General features: G+C 46.4%; 1 protein-coding gene across 1 annotated transcript; it reads left to right on the top strand.

Annotated features, from left to right (window-relative positions):
- The first annotated feature begins 3,455 nt into the window (after positions 1-3,455).
- LOC310708832 (purine nucleoside phosphorylase-like) lies at positions 3,456-16,452 on the top strand. Its single transcript, XM_083507704.1, has 6 exons — positions 3,456-3,696; positions 5,596-5,759; positions 9,728-9,831; positions 10,001-10,176; positions 13,254-13,444; positions 15,595-16,452. The coding sequence occupies exons 1-6, from the start codon at positions 3,674-3,676 to the stop codon at positions 15,846-15,848; spliced, it is 912 nt and encodes a 303-aa protein (XP_083363830.1). The 5' UTR covers positions 3,456-3,673; the 3' UTR covers positions 15,849-16,452.
- Positions 16,453-18,303: the final 1,851 nt, after the last annotated feature.

Raw genomic sequence — 18,303 nt, 5'->3', positions numbered from 1 at the left:
TGGGGAAACCCAGGCAGATGGGCGGGGTATAAATAATAAATTATTATTATTATTATTCATCCCGGAGCTGTTCCTGGAGATCATTTGTGGTGATCATTTGCCAGGGACTGCACTGGGGATCTTCTGTGAGCGAAACAGGCACTTCACCACCAGCAGCTTAGGAGCCCATGTGATAGCCACCATCTCCAGCGCAGGAAAGCTGAATCACAAGGAGCTTCTTAAACCAGCACATGACTATCCCCTGATGGTTGTTACTGCCTTGGCGGAAAGGAGAGGCATGCCGCAGCAGCCAGATGAACTTCCTTTCCGTAATGAGAAGCACCAAGTTTCTAGTCCAGCCTTAGCCAACCTGCTGCCCTCCAGATATAAGCAGCGGTGCAATATCATTGCCCCACAAACTCAGAATTCAGATCTGTTTATTTTCTTTATTCGTAAAAATATTTATCTACGGCAGTATCGTAAAAACATAACACAGTGGTTTATGACATTATACAAGCAAACAGCAACAGCATAACAAGTTAAAAATAGGTTAAAAGCAAAAATAAATTAGAAGCAAACATCAATGGACCATTGTGGGAGAGATGCACCCTGAATTTCCTATGTAGGTCTGGTGCAACAGAGAAGTTTTCTGTAGGCATTTAAAAGCTGGCACAGAAGGTGCCTGCTATGGATCAATGTGAATTTATTTACACGTGTGCACAGGTATCATATAGGTGGTTGCAACAGTGTATTGCTTGACAAGCACTCCAGTCTCACCATAAAAAGAATATAGCGTTAGCTACGCCTCTCAGTTTGGTGTCATCTGCAAATCTGATGATCATCCGCTCAATTCCTTCATCTAAGTTGTTTGCAAAGATGTTGAGCAACAACGGGCCCAGGAACAAAACCCTGTGACATCCCCCAGGATGACAAGGAACCATTAGTGAGCACTCTTTGGGTTCCTCCACTAAACTCACCTAACAGTTAAACTATGGAACTCCCTCCCACAGCAGACAGGGATGGCCACTGTAATAAACGAAAATCTGCCCTTATTCCCTTATGGAAGACACAAGAGCCCTTATAGAGTCCTTTGTAGGTTCTCCATCGGTCGGAGAAAAGAACAGAGGCCAACCAGAGAATATTGAGAAGCAAAGCAGCTCGTAAGCCTGATCTTTGTTGAACTGTTGCAACAGGGTGCTCCCCTCACACGCAGAAAAGGGGGAGGAGCCAGAACCCAGGTGTGCCTGCCCTTATATAGACATTTTAAATTGCCCCCCCTGGAGTCCAAGACCACCCCCAGAAACATCATACGTGCATCACAGAAAAGGCGGTCTACAACAGAAGTTGTTTACCTCCTGGCTAGCAGATTACCTGTTTAATGGTCACTTGACTGGATACCCTGGGGAGCCTTGCCAGTCTTTTTGTAATGCTAAATACTTAGTTCCTGAGCCAGATCACAGGCTCACACCCTATTCATACACAGACATACCCTCAAGACAGGATTCGTGAAAGAAGACAATGAGGAGGCTTTTCAATTTTCCTTTGACTTTGCAGAGAAAACATTTGGTCAGTTTGGGAGCCAAAATCGCTCCAGGACTGCTTTCCTGTGCTGCTTCAGACATGTGGTTTATATATTTATGTATGTGTTTACTTGGTACATTTATGAACATTTATTATATATAAAGGTAAAGGGACCCCTGACCATTAGGTCCAGTCGTGGCTGACTCTGGGGTTGCAGCGCTCATCTCGCTTTACTGGCCAAGGGAACCGGCGTCCAGCTTCCGGGTCATGTGGCCAGCATGACTAAGCAGCTTCTGGCGAACCAGAGCAGCGCACGGAAACGCCGTTTACCTTCCAACCGGAGCGGTACCTATTTATCTACTTGCACTTTGACATGCTTTCGAACTGCTAGGATGGCAGGAGCAGGGAGCGAGCAACGGGAGCTCACCCCGTTGTGGGGATTCGAACCGCCAACCTTCTGATCAGCAAGTCCTAGGCTCTGTGGTTTAACCCACAGCGCCACCCTTATTATATATATAAGACCTTAATTTTTTAATTTCAGCCACATTTCATTTCATTTCAACCTGGATGGCTTTAAAAGAGAACTCGACAAATTTGTGGAGAGAGCTATTGATGGCTACTAGCCAGGATGGCTCTGCTGTGCCTCCACAGCTGGAGGCAGGAACCCCAGGATTGTGTTCGAATCCTGCTTGCTGGTTTCCCATTGGGGCATCTGCTTGGCCACTGTGAGAACAGGCTGCTGGACTAGATGGGCTTTTGGCCTGACCCAACAGCCAGCTCTTATGTTATGCCTTTGCTATGAGTGTCCTGGTGTCCCCGGGACGTGGGTGGCGCTGTGGTCTAAACCAATGAGCCTCTTGGGCTTGCCAATCAGAAGGTCGGCAGTTCGATTCCCTGCTATGGGGTGAGCTCCCGTTGCTCGGTCCCAGCTCCTGCCAACCTAGCAGTTCGATAGCAGGCCAGTGTGTCAGGATTTCGTGCAGCAGCCAGGCCCTGTGACCAATCGGACTTTGCAGGACTGGGGCTTTCCTAAGTTTGTTCTCAAAAGGCAAGGTGCTGCCGCACAGGTGAGACTGATTGGTAACTCACCGCACCTGGTGGCAAGAGCCGGGAAGGGATAAAAGGTCAGAATTTCCCTTTGGCTCTTTGCCACAGCAACACACTTCCTGCCTTGCTGGGTTTGGCTTCTTGCTTCTTGATCGTCGGACTCCTGACTTCTTGACTCCTTGCTTCCTGACCCTCAGCTTCTTCACTCCCTGCTTCCTGATCTTCAGACCCTTGGCTTCTTGGCTCCTTGCTTCCTGACCCTCGGCTTCTTGACTCCTTGCTTCCTGGCCCTCGGACCCTCAGCTTCTTCACTCCCTGCTTCCTGACCATCGAACCCTTGGCTTCTTGACTCCCGGCTCTCTGACCCTCGGACTCTGGGCTTCCTTACTCCTGGCTTCCGGACACTTGTTCTTGTTCCAACCCTGCCATCTTAACCCCTGGTCCCAACGTTCTCTGCCAGGTCTTTGACCTCCCGTAACACAGTGCAAGTAGATAAATAGGTATTGCTGTGGCAGGAAGGTAAACGGCATTTATGTGTGCTCTGGCAATTGTCACAGTCCTCCGTGCACCAGAAGCGGTTTAGTCCTGCTGGCCACTTGACCCGGAAAGCTGTCTGTGGACAAAGGCCGGCTCCCTCGGCCTGAAAGCGAGATGAGCGCCACAACCCCATAGTCACCTTTGACTGGACTTAACCTTTTTTACCTTGCTGGTGTCCCCAACGTGGCATTGGTGGGAAAGGGCTGCAGCACAACGGATTCTCCTGCAGGATACAAGAGAGGGCAGCTAATTCCCCCATCATGGGTTTATCATAGGACCTTCCGTCTGCCTTGGGCCCACGGGACGTCCTGGCTGCATCCCAAAGAGGAGATAAGGCCCTGGGTGGCTTCTGTGAAGGAAAGCCCAAAGGGGGAAAGATCCACGCCTTCCCTTCCAGCTTTCGCTCTGCAGTTCTGCAGCCAATGACCAGCCCCCAGGGGAAAACAAAGCCTTCTCTGTGCATATAAAAAGCTGGCTTCCTGGGCTTTAGAAGCAGTGGGGGAAGGTTGTGGTCAGGTGTCCTGAGGAAAAGCTCTCCAGCGCAAATCTCCATCCTCGCTTCAGAGTCTGCCTTCATCTGCAGTCCAGGATGCAACCCACCGAAAACTTCAGGTAAGCACAAACCAGGAATCTCATCTCCTCTCTAGACTCCTTCACACTTATTGGGATTTTATGCGATCACATTCACTGCTAAAATTTACTTTTCCCACTTTTAAAAAATAAATAAAAAATCTTACCATATGTTCTCTGGGAAGACAAATCCAGATTAAATGGGGAAATATGTGACAGCATCTTGATGAGCGGTGGTGTGGTGTGGGTCCTGCAATAGAAAATCAAGTACAGTATTGCATGCCTGAGAGACTGATCCAGTTTAGCATTTAAATCACTGGAGTGCGTCTCCAGAAGGCCCTCGCTATGTGAGCAACAGCCTTTAAAGATATCCTTTTGTATGGAAACTTTCAGCTGCAAAAAGAAAAATTGAAAATAATATATTTTAAAATGCTTATATTGAAATAAAAAAATTAAGGTCTTATATATATAATAAATGTGCCAGGCAAACACATACATAAATGTATGGGCCACATGTCTGAGGTAGTACAGGAGGGCAGCCCTGGATCCATTTTGGCTCCCAAGCTGACCAAGTGTTTTCTCTGCAAGGTCAAAGGAAAATGGAAAAGCCTCCCCATTGTCTTTTCCTTCACAAATCCTGTCTTAAGGTTACAGATAGGTTGCCGTGTTGGTCTGCCATAGTCAAAATAAAAAAATTCCTTCCAGTAGCACCTTAAAGACCAACTAAGTTAGTTCTTGGTATGAGCTTTCGTGTGCATGCACACTTCTTCAGATACACTGAAACAGAAGTTGCCAGATCCTTCTATATAGTGAGAAGGTGGGGAGGGGTATTACTCAGAAGGGTGGTGGGAATGGGAGATTGGCAGATAGCTGAGATGAGCCTGTTGACGACTCTTAACGACTGCAATAGGTCTTACAGGAAAAGGCAAGGGGTGAGAAGGTGAAAAATGGCTTAGTCATGTATAATGAGATAAGAATCCAATGTCTTTGTTCAGACCAGGTCTCTCCATGGTTTTAAGTTTGGTAATGAGTTGCAATTCAGCAGCTTCTCTTTCCAGTCTATTTCTGAAATTCCTTTGTAGTAAAACAGCTACTTTGAGATCTTGTATAGAATGTCCTGGGAGATTGAAGTGTTCTCCTACTGGTTTCTCTGTTTTGTGATTCTTGATGTCAGAAGAGGGTCTTAAGGGTATGTCTGTGTTTGAATAGGGTGAGCTTGTGACCTGGCTCAGGAACTAAGTATTTATCATCACAAAAGACTGGCATTAAGTGAGCATTAACAGGTAACCTGTCAGGCGAGATAAACAACACAGTCAGATTTCTGCTGTAGACCGCCTTTTCTGTGATGTAGGTATGATGTATAGAGGGGTGGTCTTGAGCTCCAGGACAGGGAATTTAAAATGTCTATATAAGGGCAGGCACACCTTGGTTCTGGGTTCCTCCTCCTTTCCTGTGTGTGAGGGAAGCACCCTGTTGCAACAGATCAATAAAGATCAGGCTTACTAGCTGCCTTGCTTCTCAATATACTCCAGTTGGCCCCTGTTATTTTCTCCTACCAATAGGGAACCTACATAAGGACTCTAAATGGGCTCTTGGACACCCCATAAGGCAACAAGGGCAGATTTTTTTGTTTACAACACCAACAGGTGAGGAAAGGGCCAAAGCCAATTTATAGAGAAAACATTTGTCAGTTTGGGAATCAAAAATGGTTTCAGGTCGGTCTTCCTGTGCTGATCTATGCACGTGCTTGGTTGGTACATTTATGAGCTTTTACTATATATCTAAGACCTTAAAATTCTTATCACATTGGAAACAGATTCCACGGCTGACCATCCCTACCTCTGGGGTTGGGCTAGATGACCCTCAGGGTCCCTTCCAACCCGGCACTCCTATGATTCTGATTCAACCTTGCTGCCCTTCTTTTCCAATCTCTTTTTGCAGCTTTGAGCTCTGCAGAGAGACGGCCGACTGGCTCCTGGTTCGGACCAGGCAGCGCCCCAGAATCGCCATTATCTGTGGCTCTGGACTCGGACCCCTCGCTGACAGTTTGAAGAACCCGGAGTCTTTCAAGTACATGGACATCCCCAACTTCCCGCACAGCACAGGTATGGAGAACATAGCTGCCAACCGTCCCTTATTTGGCGGGAAAGTCTCTTATCCCAGCGCCATGTCCCGCTGCTGTCCCTTATTGATGATGTCCCTTAAATTTCCCGGGTTTCAAAGGAAGCAGCTCCTCTCCCTCCCTCCCTGCTGGCCAGGGAGGAGGGAGGCTCCAACTGTGTTGCTTGGCTGCATTGCTCACCCAATAAGGAGTCTGAGAACGACTGGGGGGTGGAGCTTGCATGCCTTGTGCCGATCAAATCGGCCGCGTTGCCTGGGGACTTGCCTTTGCTCAGCGCTTCCCAGCGGAGAGGTGACGGTGGTTTTCCTTGCTGCATCCCCTTTGCTGGGTTGCTGCGCTGTGGGAACCACCGCTTGAGGCTTCGTTTGGCTGCTGGCTGGGCTTTCTGCCTTTGGCTTGGAGGGGCTCAGAAGTTGAACATACCTGTGCTTGGAAAATCCCTTATTCTGGCTGCTGAGCCCTTATTTTCAAGGTTGCTGGCCCCTTATTTTCAAATCTGTAAGTTGACAGCTATGATGGAGAACTATCCTTGCTGCGTGCCGCTGCTCTGCAATTCCTCCCAGGGTCTTTTCACGCCGTCCTGGGGCCTCGGGTCTGCTTCCTCGCTGGCCAGCCAGAACTGATTGTGCAGGAATTGTGCAGATTGTGATCTGTTTTCTTTCCGCAGGGCCTGTAAGACAGAGTTGTTCCGCCTGGTCTTTGGCTTGGAGTCAATTTGATTCCTTTCCTCTTTCTTTTTTCCTTTCTCCTCCTGTGATGAGGCTGCATTTTAATGTTGTATTTTAATCTTGTTTTTAAGTTGTATTCATTCAACTTGTTTTTATTATTGGTTGTTAGGCGCCCTGAGCCTGGCTTTGGCTGGGGAGGGCGGGGTGTAAATATTATTATTATTATTATTATTATTATTATTATTATTATTATTATTAAGCAGAAAAAACTGCAACAAGAGATCAGCTCCATGTTTTGGGGCCGGGTGGGCTGTCGGCTTAGCTTGAGGGCATTTTCACCCTGGGTGCTAAAATCCCGCTTTGCATTTCTCAAGCCTTGCATGTGAATGGGAAACCCATCATAGCAAGGATCTACCTCTGAGTTAAAAATAGTGGTGTCTGGCTACCCTCTTGTGGCGAAATGGACACATCTGCACTTTTGTGATGATGAATGGCAGAGTGCATGTGAATTTTCCTACCTGGTAGTGCAAAAGCTGTGTAGGTAACTGGAGGGTTTGTGTGTTTAGAGAGAGAGAGAGAGAAGAGTTTGAATTTGATATCCCACTTTATCACTACCCGAAGGAGTCTCAAAGCAGCTAACATTCTCCTTTCCCTTCCTCCCCCACAACAAACACTCTGTGAGGTGAATGGGGCTGAGAGACTTCAAAGAAGTGTGACTGGCCCAAGGTCACCCAGCAGCTGTATGTGGAGGAGCGGAGACACGAACCCGGTTCACCAGATTACGAGTCTACCGCTCTTAACCACTACACCACACACTCTGAGATTCTGTTAGGAACCTAGGCTCATCTTGTGCTTTGATGAATTCATCTGGGTCCAAGAGCTTTCCTTGTCATTCCATAGCTGTGCCTTGTGAAAACCTGATCTAACCCACTGGATTGAAGCTCGGTTAAGCAAATCTTTCTTAGGATTTTCCACGCATAAGATCCAATCCAGTGGGTAAGTTTGGATTTTTGCAAAGCAGAGGCACAGAACAATAGGAAACTCTCTCAGACCCGTAGGAATTAATTGGTGCACAAAACCATTGAAATTTGGGTCAAGCAAAATTGTGGACAAGCCCTTGCACTCCAAGGTGTTGGCATTCTCAGCCCATCCAGGAGACACTGGGAATTCAACCTGGCACTTTCTGCTCTATCCACTGAGCCCTTCGCTCAATGGACTTTGAATAAATGTGCAATTAGTTTTCTTAAAGGGCCTTCTCGGTAGTGGCGCCCGCCCTGTGGAACGCCCTCCCATCAGATGTCAAAGCGATAAATAACTACCTGACATTTAGAAGACATCTTAAGGCAGCCCTGTTCAGGGAAGTTTTTAATCTGTGATATTTTACTGTATTTTTTGTTTCTATGGAAGCCGCCCGGAGTGGCTGGGGAAACCCAGCCAGATGGGCGGGGTACAAATAATAAATTATTATTATTATTATTATTATTATTATTATTATTATTATTATTCCTGAGTGGTTCGTGCAAACCACTGTTCTGAACAATGCTGAATGAAGGGCAGGTGGCCTTAGGGATGAATTTATGGAACCAAGGGGGCGCTGGCCCAACAAAGTTTGGGAACCACTGGTTTAATAAACAATGGCTTAGTTGCATGCAGTGTGCAGGGTCTCTTTTTCTCCTTAATAAATAATAATAATTTTTTTATTGACTTATACAGGCAGCAACACGAAGAAGCCTAAATTAACATTGCCTTCTACCGATAAGAAATAATAATAACTATTACAATAATGAAAATACTAGAAATACATTTACTTCCCCTTTTGAACTTCTGTTCTGGTTACAATATATTACTATTCTATAAGAATCTATTATATCCTTTGCTGTCCCATATATTATTTTATTTCCCAAATTCAACCTAACCCTCCCCTCCTCCCCACTGCTTCCCTTCACCTGTGTAAGATCTTCCCATCATAATATATTTTTTCTAGTTGCTTTAACAAAATAGAACATGAAAACTGTTAACTTATAATTATTTCTTTTGTCCTTACATGCTTAACAATTGCCTATTAGGAGTTCTGCTTTAACACCATATTTCTTCATGTATTCCCCTATGCATTCCCATTCTGTGTAGAATTTTTGCTTGGAGCAGCCCCTGATTGCTGCAGTCATTTTTGCCATCTCTGCAAACTCAAATCTTAACTTGCCATTCTGTCATTTGTGGTACTTTTTCTGTTTTCCAATATTTTGCCATAAGTATTCTTGCGGCTGCGGTTATATACAAGAATATATTCCTTTTGTCCTTGGGTATGTCGTTTGTTAATAAACTCAATAAGTATGAGTCTGGGTTTTTTTTTAAAAAAAGAGCTCCCGGGGGTCTTTTTGATCTCCTCCATGTATCTCGTTCCAAAATTGTCTTACCACCTTACACCCCCACCACATATGGTATAATTTTTTTATTTATACCCCGCCCTTCCTGGTTCAGAAAACCAGGCTCAGGGTGGCTAACAACAAATTTAAAATAAAAAAAATTCCTTCCAGTAGCACCTTAAAGACCAACTAACTGAGATGAGCCTGTTGACGACTCTTAACGACTGTAATGGGTCTTACAGGAAAAGGCAAGGGGTGAGAAGGTGAGAAATGGCTTAGTCATGTATAATGAGATAAGAATCCAATGTCTCTGTTCAGACCAGGTCTCTCCATGGTTTTAAGAATCACAAAACAGAGAAACCAGTAGAACACTTCAATCTCCCAGGACATTCTATACAAGATCTCAAAGCAGCTGTTTTACTACAAAGGAATTTCAGAAATAGACTGGAAAGAGAAGCTGCTGAATTGCAACTCATTACCAAACTTAAAACCTATCTCAGCTATCTGCCAATCACCCATTCCCACCACCCTTCTGAGTAATACCCCTCCCCACCTTCTCACTATATAGAAGGATCTGGCAACTTCTGTTTCAGTGTATCTGAAGAAGTGTGCATGCACACGAAAGCTCATACCAAGAACTAACTTAGTTGGTCTTTAAGGTGCTACTGGAAGGAATTTTTTTATTTTGACTATGGCAGACCAACACGGCTACCTATCTGTAACTGGAACAAATTTAAAGCACTTAATTGTAATACAACAATAGAAGCAGCACCTTGAGGATCTCTAGCCATCGCCGAGATGCGAGTCTCAGTTCTGCTCCTGGTGGACCTCCAAGAAAGGACCACGATTGGGAGAAGGGGCCTCCCAGGACATTTGGGGTGTGTTAACCTTCTCTTTCTGCTCTCTTCCTCTCTCCACAGTGTCGGGCCATGAGGGGCAGCTTCTCTTTGGGGAGCTGCAGGGCAAGCCGTGCGTCTGCATGAAGGGGCGCTTCCACATGTATGAGGGCTACTCGCTTTGGAAGGTAGGTGGAAGGGTTGAGGTGCCCAAAGTGATGGGCGCCAACTTGGATGGGTTTAAAAATGGGCAGCAGGCCTGATCCAGCTGCCGGGCTCTTCTCATCCTCGTACGGAGAGAAGGGATACCTCCCCGCCGCTGATGTAAACGTCCCTCTGCTCTGCGCTCTCTGCCAGGTCACGTTCCCGATCCGCGTTCTCAAACTCTTGGGCGTTGAGACGCTGCTGGTGACCAACGCAGCCGGGGCCTTGGCGGATTCGTACAGCGTCGGCGACCTCATGATTATTCGGGACCACATCAACCTGCTGGGATTGGCCGGGCTAAACCCCTTGCTGGGGCCCAACGAGGAAAGGTGAGTACAGGACTTCCGGTTGGCTGCCCGATTAATGGCAGACAGGAGCTTTTTCGGCTGAAAGAGCCCCGGCGCTTTGAAGATTGGGATGACATGCAGAGGAGCTCTTTACATGAGCATGGGGTTCTGGATAGTCTTTTTCTGGCTCTCAGAACTACCCAAATCACATTCCCTCTTCCCAGGCCACACCTCTCACCAGATCTGCTTCACATTCCCCCAATGTTTCAGGATAGCTGTAATGTCCTTAATCCCCTGATAGTTGTAAGAATGGAATGAACACACAAACACACACACACACACACACACACACACACACACACTGTATTTTAGGCTGTTTTTTGTTCCATCAATTAAGTATTTTAAATTTGTTGCTAGCCGCCCTGAGCCCGGTTTTCTGAACCGGGAAGGGCGGGGTATAAATAAAAAATTATTATATTATTTCTTACACACACCCAATGCAGTTATTAGTGCATTGATAACAAAAATTAAACATTTACTTCCCTTCTATATTTTATTATTTCTATTTATTGAATTTATATACCTCCCTATACTCAGATGTCCCAGGGAGGTTCACAGGATAAAATCGGAATATAAAACCACAAAGTACATAGTCAAAATAAAAACCACAACAACCCAATAGCCCTGCCCCACACATTTTTAAAGGGCATAGTGTTACGGTAAAATCTGGGTGCGAGGCTGCTCTGCCACCCAGCTCGTCGGACTAAGTCCGCGGGTCCCTGCGGAGGAAAATGAGCTCAGCCGGAGACAGGAGCAAGCTGCAGAAGATCCAAGTTTATTGCGCAACAGGTTCAAGGCGAGATTGAACAGCGAGAAAGGGGTGACATGAACTTTTGAAACTTCCCTCCATGTCCCAGAATACAGTGCAGAATACATCACGGTTACATCATGAATACATTAAGAAGAGGTTGGGTCACACAGGATTAACATATGGAGGAGGGAGGGGGGAATATGCAGAGCTGGAGATATGCGCGGATAAGCACATCCTGAGTACCGGTGATGAGAAGACAATGGTCCATGTATGCATGGTCTGCCACCTGGCATTGCCCGGAGGAAAGGCTTGGCAGAGTGATTTGACAGGATTAGAGTCTTCCTGAGAGTACGTGACACCTCACTTGAGGGATTATGGAGGACAGGGGAGGTGTCATGGAGTCCTAAAGAAACTGAGTCGATTGGCACCGAAAGCAAGAAAATCGGTGCTGTGGTTGATTTTATATGAATTTTTAAAGATTTTAGTTCATTTTATATTGATAATTGAGATCGGAAACAAAATGGATACACTGTAGCAAGATTTGACACTTTTATGAGTTCACAAGTTTCGGTTCCATTGTTCTCCCAGCGGGGAGCCGTCAGCAGCTTGTGAAGAGGTTAAATGAGGCGTGCAGGAGCTCGCTGAGCTAGCTCTGCAAGACGAATGCATGGTTCTGATTGGGTAGAACGCACCCATTCAACAGAAAGGGAATCCAACTTTACACGGTCTACCCATAATAGAACTAGAGCGGGAGGGAAGGCATAACATGTTTGGGCTTATTTCGCCTGTAATAGCGGATCATCGTAAGGAAGGGGGGAAGGCACTTTATTTATGGGGCTTGGGGTAAAGTGTGGTGCTTGTGCAACGGTGTGGGGGCTGAGGGGTCCATGTGGGGCTGGGTGCCCTTGAGGTCATCGCCTCGGACCCTCTGGTGGCCGGCGGAAGGGGTGAAGAAGGCATGCCCCCCCTCCGTATCACATAGGCTGTAGGTTAAAAACAGTTAAAACACTAAAAAAGTTTTTAAGATATTAAAGAAAAATGAATTAAAATCCATTTAACAGAAGAAGCAGTATACTCTGCTGGGCTGTTCCATGGTTTCCTCCAAGTTACCAATTACTGCTGCATACTGTAATCAAACCACGCCTTCTTTTTCTCAGTTTACTCAATTTACAGCTCAATTTAAGCCTACTAGCAATTTAACTCGTTTACAGTCATTCTTCATATGCTCTACATTTTCCAATCCTCCTTACATATTGTTTGATCTTGATCTCTGGTTCTGCTGGTTAGATTTCCTAATTCTGCAGACTCCATCAACTCCAGCTGGTCCTTCGTGGGAATTGCTCCTTCCCTCCATTTTTGAGCATATTGGATTCAGGATGCAATAGTTGCATACCAAAACAAATTCTGCTAATTCTTTGGGACAGTAGGGGAGGATATATCATTTCGTTCTTATCCTTCCCCATGAGATCAGCAGTCCTTTCCTGCCTAAACTTGGACATGAGTCACAAAGAGGCTTACAAACTATAATAAAAAAACAATAATATAACAGGACATCACAATTACAACGTAAATCATACAGAAAAATTAACAAATCACCAGCAAAACAATTACAGTAAAACAACCACCTTCTATAAAACACTATTAACGGAACAACAAACAGAAAAGCTAAATAGTATAACCCCAACAAAAGTCCTAAGATTCACAAAGCGCTTCAGCAAAACAATATTAACAGCTCATCTTCCTTTTTCTCTCCCCCCCTTTTTTCTTTTTTCTTCACCCTCCTCCTTTCCTTTTTCCTTTTTCTTTCCCATAATGGCTTATGTTCCATGCCATGTGCTTTGATATTTTTTGTAGTTCCTTAGCTTATTATTATTAAGGAATTTTCTTTGGTGATTTTGGTTGTCTATATTTATTTTTTTGTTTAAAGCAAAATAATAGTATTAAAAAACAACAACAATATTAACAGCATTAACAAACTAACAACCCAAAACAAACTAAGCACTGTTAAATTGGCACACACACTCTCCCCTCTGTGAATCACAGCCTTCCACTCAGTTCATCAAAAGACGCATAGGCATAATGCCCGTGGCAGCAACTCCCTTCCGAAGGCAGGTGGGAAAAGCCATTGCCTGATGCTCAGCATAAATATCCAATTCCCCTCATCACTGCAGCCTCTGGAAGGGATATATCTGGTACATCTGCCTACCTCCTGGCTGGCTGGCACAAATGGCTGCCTATCTGCTTGGCCCTGGCACCAAGCCACCATACCTGTTTCCTCCCTGCTCAGAGCACCCCCTTCTTTCTCCAGGTTTGGACCTCGCTTCCCTGCACTTTCGGATGCGTACGACAGCCAGATCCGCGCTTTGGCCATGGACACAGCCCGGCGCCTTGGCTACAGCTCTTTCGTCAAAGAGGGGGTGTATTGCATGGTTGGGGGCCCCAGTTTCGAATCTATCGCAGAGGCCCGGCTCCTTCACATGCTGGGGGCGGATGCTGTAGGTAAGAGCTGGAAGGAAGCTGTGTCTCTTTGCGTCCGGTAACCCTTGGCCTTGTTCTGCACCTGCTAGATTGCCATCTTCTCTATGGCCAGCCTTTACAAACCAGATACCCTCCAGATGTTCTCGACTACAACTCCCATCAGCCCCAGCCAGAGGCCAAAACCTCTGGAGAGCACCAGGTTGGCAAAGCCTGCCATGGGCTTTATACATCTTGTTTATAGCACTAATTGGGTTGCAAAGTTTTATATTTTGCAGGTAATAATAATAATAAATTGTATTTATACCCCACCCTCCCCGGCCAGAGCTGGGCTCAGGGCGGCTAACACCAATAAAATCACAGTAAAAACATGGGGGGGAGAAGGGGGGGACCAATTTAAAATACAGGTTAAAATGCAATTTAAAATGCAGCCTCATTTTAAAAGTAGCTGATAAATCAAGACCATAAGGGGAGGGAAACATAAGGGTCAGACTGAGTCCAAACCAAAGGCCAGGAGGAACAGCTCCATTTTGCAGGCCCTGTGGAAAGATGTCAAGTCCCGCAGGGCCCTGGTCTCTTGGGACAGAGCATTCCACCAAGTCGGGGCCAGTGCTGAAAAGGCCCTGGCCCTAGTTGAGACCAATCTAACCTCCTTGAGGCTTGGGACCTCCAAAGTGTTGTTTTTTGTGGACCTTAAGGTCCGCCGCAGGGCATACCAGGCGAGGCGGTCCCATAGGTACGTGGGTCCTAGGCCTAGTTGCCATGGAGGGGGGATTTTTTAGCAAGCGCCTGCACTCATTGTTTAATTCTACAGGTTAGCCCCCTGCCCCCACTACATGAATCCCACTTGCATGCAACTGAATTTACACGGGTCACTACGAAATAGAGTGGCATTCCCTTGCTCAGGGCCCGGAATGTAACCCCCACATAACTGGGAGGCAGGGATGCTTGTATTTGCAAAAAAAAAATAACTTCTAGAGAGTACCTGATCTCAGACAAAAGCACCACAGGAAAGATGCATCTGGGTTGCTCGGGGGCAAAGAGAGGGCAAACTAGAGATTCCAAGGACTGCTAGAAAATAAGATAGACATGCACTGAAGGGGAGGAGAAACCAGAAGCTCTATAGGACCTCAGGGATTTTTATTGCCTGGTGTCCAAGCAACTCACTTAACTATCCATCACACCTCTGACTTCACTCATTGGCTAAAATCACTGATCCAGGCTGGCTCATTTCACAAGAATCGCTTAGACATGTACCTGGGCATTTAGCTTCATATCTTTCTTTGCAAGAGAGCTAAATATTTCCTTTAACAAAATATGAAAGTTCTGAGTATGAAGTCTTTGCCGAGGGGGCCAATGGCACCAGGCTGACAACTCCTGAGCCAAACTCTTCTTATGCAGAGGTGTAACTTGTTGTGAGTCCTGCACCAAGCTTACATGAGATTGTGCTGTTGCAGGAATTTATGTATAGGTTGGGGGGGTTGCCCCTCCAGCAGATATCATGCACATGCAGCCCACTACCAAAATCAACACAATCGCTTTTGTGATTTGTCCCCACAAAACACTTCATCGCAATTTCTTCCTATCTATTCAAAGGGCCTTTGCTGCACGATACCAAATGTAAGAATTCACTGATAAATGGATCTATGTACTGGCTCACAGGGAAAACTTCAGAAATTATGTGAGCTCAGCTGCTCAGCAGCCCCTCTGCCTGAGTGATAATCCCTGGCCTCCTGATACCTGAGTGCTAGACAGGTAGCCATTCCAGAAATAACAAACCCAGATGAAGGCAAAAGGGTGTGATTAACTTGGCTGGGAAACAGGGAAATGTAAATATATTTTTTGTTACACTTGATGGGTGTTTGGTGGAGGGCAAGGAGAACCATGGGGCAGGGTCCAGGATGCTCAGATTACTGCCACCAGACCTCCCCTTTCATGATGTAACTGTGATGTAGTTGGGGGGGGGGTAACATGGGGATTAGCAGCTGATAAAGGTTTGGGGGCTCTTTTGTTTGGGGCTCCCATCTTGTTCCACCTGGTGGCAGGTGGGAGTCTTCAATAAAGACCAAGCCTACTGGCTGCTGTTTTGCTCTGGTATTCCTGGCTGGTGTCCTTGTTTTTTGTCCAAGGGAGCCCTCAGATTTCTCCATTAACAGCGCCCTGCTTCCTTTTAGGGATGAGCACGGCAGCAGAAGTCGTTGTGGCCAGGCACTGTGGCTTGCGGGTCTTTGGTATCTCACTGATCACCAACAAGGTGACAAAGGACTACAACACGAAAGAGAACGTCGACCATCACGGGGTGCTCGAAGTGAGCCGGAGAAGAGCTTCCACGCTCCAGGCGCTCATCACAGCCCTGGTGGGCAGGCTGGACTATTGCAGCAGCAGTGGCGGCCAGAAGGACGGCGAGACCTATCAGAATGGAGTCTAAAAACGCCAGGCATCGGCTCTGGACCCAGGAGTGTGCTGGCAGCAAGGGGAGAGCCGCCCGCTCCACATCGTATACTTCAAACAAAATCTGGACTGAGAATCCAAAACTTTGACCAAGCCTGTCTCAATCAAATCACCAGCCTCTGCCAAGCTAGTGCCCTCCAAATGTTTTGGACGGCAACTCCCAGGTCTGACAGTCCAAAACATCTGGTAGGCACCAGCTTGGCAAAGGCAGCTTGACACCAACCCTGCAGGTGTCTTAATTCTTTATTGTAAGCTGGCCTGTCCCTTGTTAGCCCCACTGAGTCTGGGCAAGCCAGCGGTGGTACATTGATGACAGTGTTGGACTAGGACCCGGGACAGACCCAGATTCAAATCCCCACTTGGCCCTGGAGCTCACCGGGTGACCTTGGGCCAGTCACTGCCGTTCAGCCTACCCTACCTTGCAGGGTGGTTGTTGCTGTGAGGGTAAAAGGGGGAGCAACAGCAAACGTATACATCATCTTGAGCTCGCTTGAGAAAAGGTGGGATATAAAAGTAATAAACAAACTGTCCATATCAACTGCTCTGTGCTATCCTGGAGGAATAAATATTGTAAAAATGTACATGGGATTTAAAAGCTAACACAATACACAATGCTAATCTTTGAGTGGAGCAAAGTTCCAGAGGTTCCAGGGGTTTTAGACTGCAACCTTCCCCGGCCTCCCCAGGTCAGTCACAGCCAACTCTGAAACTCTAATTCAAACTCTCCTTTGTCTTCCAAGTGAACTCTGAGTTGAGGAAGGGCCCCTCCTTTTTGCATCTGGCACAAAGTTCCCTCTCTTTGGCTTTCCTAATGGCTCATTATCTTCCCCTTGTCTTTCTTAATAGCTCGTCTCCCAGGCAATTTCCAGGCTGGCCTGGCTATTCCAGCATTAGAATCTGTGCTGGATCCAGGAATTAGAAGCAGGGTCCAAGCATTCATCCTAACCCTGCAAACCTGGGAACTGCCATTCTAGGTGGCATTACAGCTGGGGGGAATCCCTTTATTCTCAGCATCTTATTTTAAAAAATGCATAAGAAATGAGTCTCTTGTTATGGGAGGGCAGGTGGAGGTGGCAACTATGGGAATTAAACCACATTCAATTCAGTGGGCCACCTGAGCCTTGGAAAAAACCAGGAGCCTTGGGGACATATTATTAAGTTTCAATATCACCACCCGAGGATCACAGGGTGTTTTATGATATAAAAAAACACAAATACATAACATAGTAACAAACAAGAGCAATTATCTCCTGAAACACACACAAACACACACACAGTTTAGAAGGCCATAGTTTAATTTGCCAATACAGTGCACTATGTGGGACACGGGCAAGGCCCAAGCAGCTCATTGGGGGAGCCCCGGCCTGGCATGCAGAAGGTCCCAGGTTTAATCGTCAGCATCTTCAGGTGGGTCCGACTTGAACCCTGTGATCTTCATCAGAGGCCTTTCTTCATGTGCTTCCTCCGCAAGAGGTCTGGAGGGCAGCAATAGGAACAGGGCCTTTTCTGCAGTGGCTCCCCATTTCTGGGATGCTCTCCCCAGGGAAACTCACCAGGCACTTTTGTTACATATCTTTAGGCTCCAGGCAAAAACATCCCTCTTCTCCCAGGCATTCAACTTATTAATGTCCTGTGGTTTTTTAAATGTGGTTTTTGGGGGGTGAGGTGATCAGTTTGATTTTGTTTTGTGTTCTCATTTTTTATTTTTATACTGCGAATTGCCCTGTGATCTTAGGATGAAGGGTGGTATACAAATTTAATAAAAAGCAATAATCATGCTGTGCAGGAAAGTCTCCTGTATCACAACGGCAATAAATTAACGCTGAGCAAAAAAACACACTTAATTCAGCATCTCGCACACTCTGCATGGAGCTCCAGGTGCGATGGACAAGGCTCCCTGTCTGTAAATCTGGACGGCTGCTGCCAGTCCGTGCAGGCAATGTTGTTTAGTCATGTCTGACTGTTTGTGACCCCGTGGACCAGAGCACACCAGGCACTCCTGTCTTCCACTGCCTCCCGCAGTTTGGTCAAACTCATGTCAAGAACACTGTCCAACCATCTCGTCCTCTGTCGCCCCCTTCTCCTTGTGCCCTCCATCTTTCCCAGCATCAGGGTCTTTTCCAGGGAGTCTTCTCTTCTCATGAGGTGGCCAAAGTCTTGGAGCCTCAGCTTCAGGATCTGTCCTTCCAGTGAGCACTCAGGGCTGATTTCCTTCAGAATGGAGAGGTTTGATCTTCTTGCGGTCCATGGGACTCTCAAGAGTCTCCTCCAGCACCAGAATTCAAAAGCATCAATTCTTCGGCGATCAGCCTTCTTTATGGTCCATCTCTCACTTCCATACATCACTACTGGGAAAACCATAGCTTTAACTATACGGACCTTTGTTGGCAAGGTGATGTCTCTGCTTTTTAAGATGCTGTCTATACAGCGCT

Source organism: Podarcis liolepis (genome assembly GCF_965112155.1).
Source record: "Podarcis liolepis genome assembly, chromosome: 6".
NCBI classification, from domain to species: domain Eukaryota; kingdom Metazoa; phylum Chordata; class Lepidosauria; order Squamata; family Lacertidae; genus Podarcis; species Podarcis liolepis.
The sequence above is the reverse complement of the archived record's forward strand: the minus strand, read 5'-3'. Positions and strand labels throughout refer to the sequence as shown.

Bases quoted from the DNA above. Each gene is read 5' to 3' on its own strand.
- LOC310708832 (XM_083507704.1), top strand. From the start codon at position 3,674: ATGCAACCCACCGAAAACTTCAG. The intron at 5,760-9,727 runs GTATGGAGAACA...CTCTCTCCACAG, and splicing joins CAACTTCCCGCACAGCACAG to TGTCGGGCCATGAGGGGCAG. The intron at 10,177-13,253 runs GTGAGTACAGGA...TTCTTTCTCCAG, and splicing joins CTGGGGCCCAACGAGGAAAG to GTTTGGACCTCGCTTCCCTG.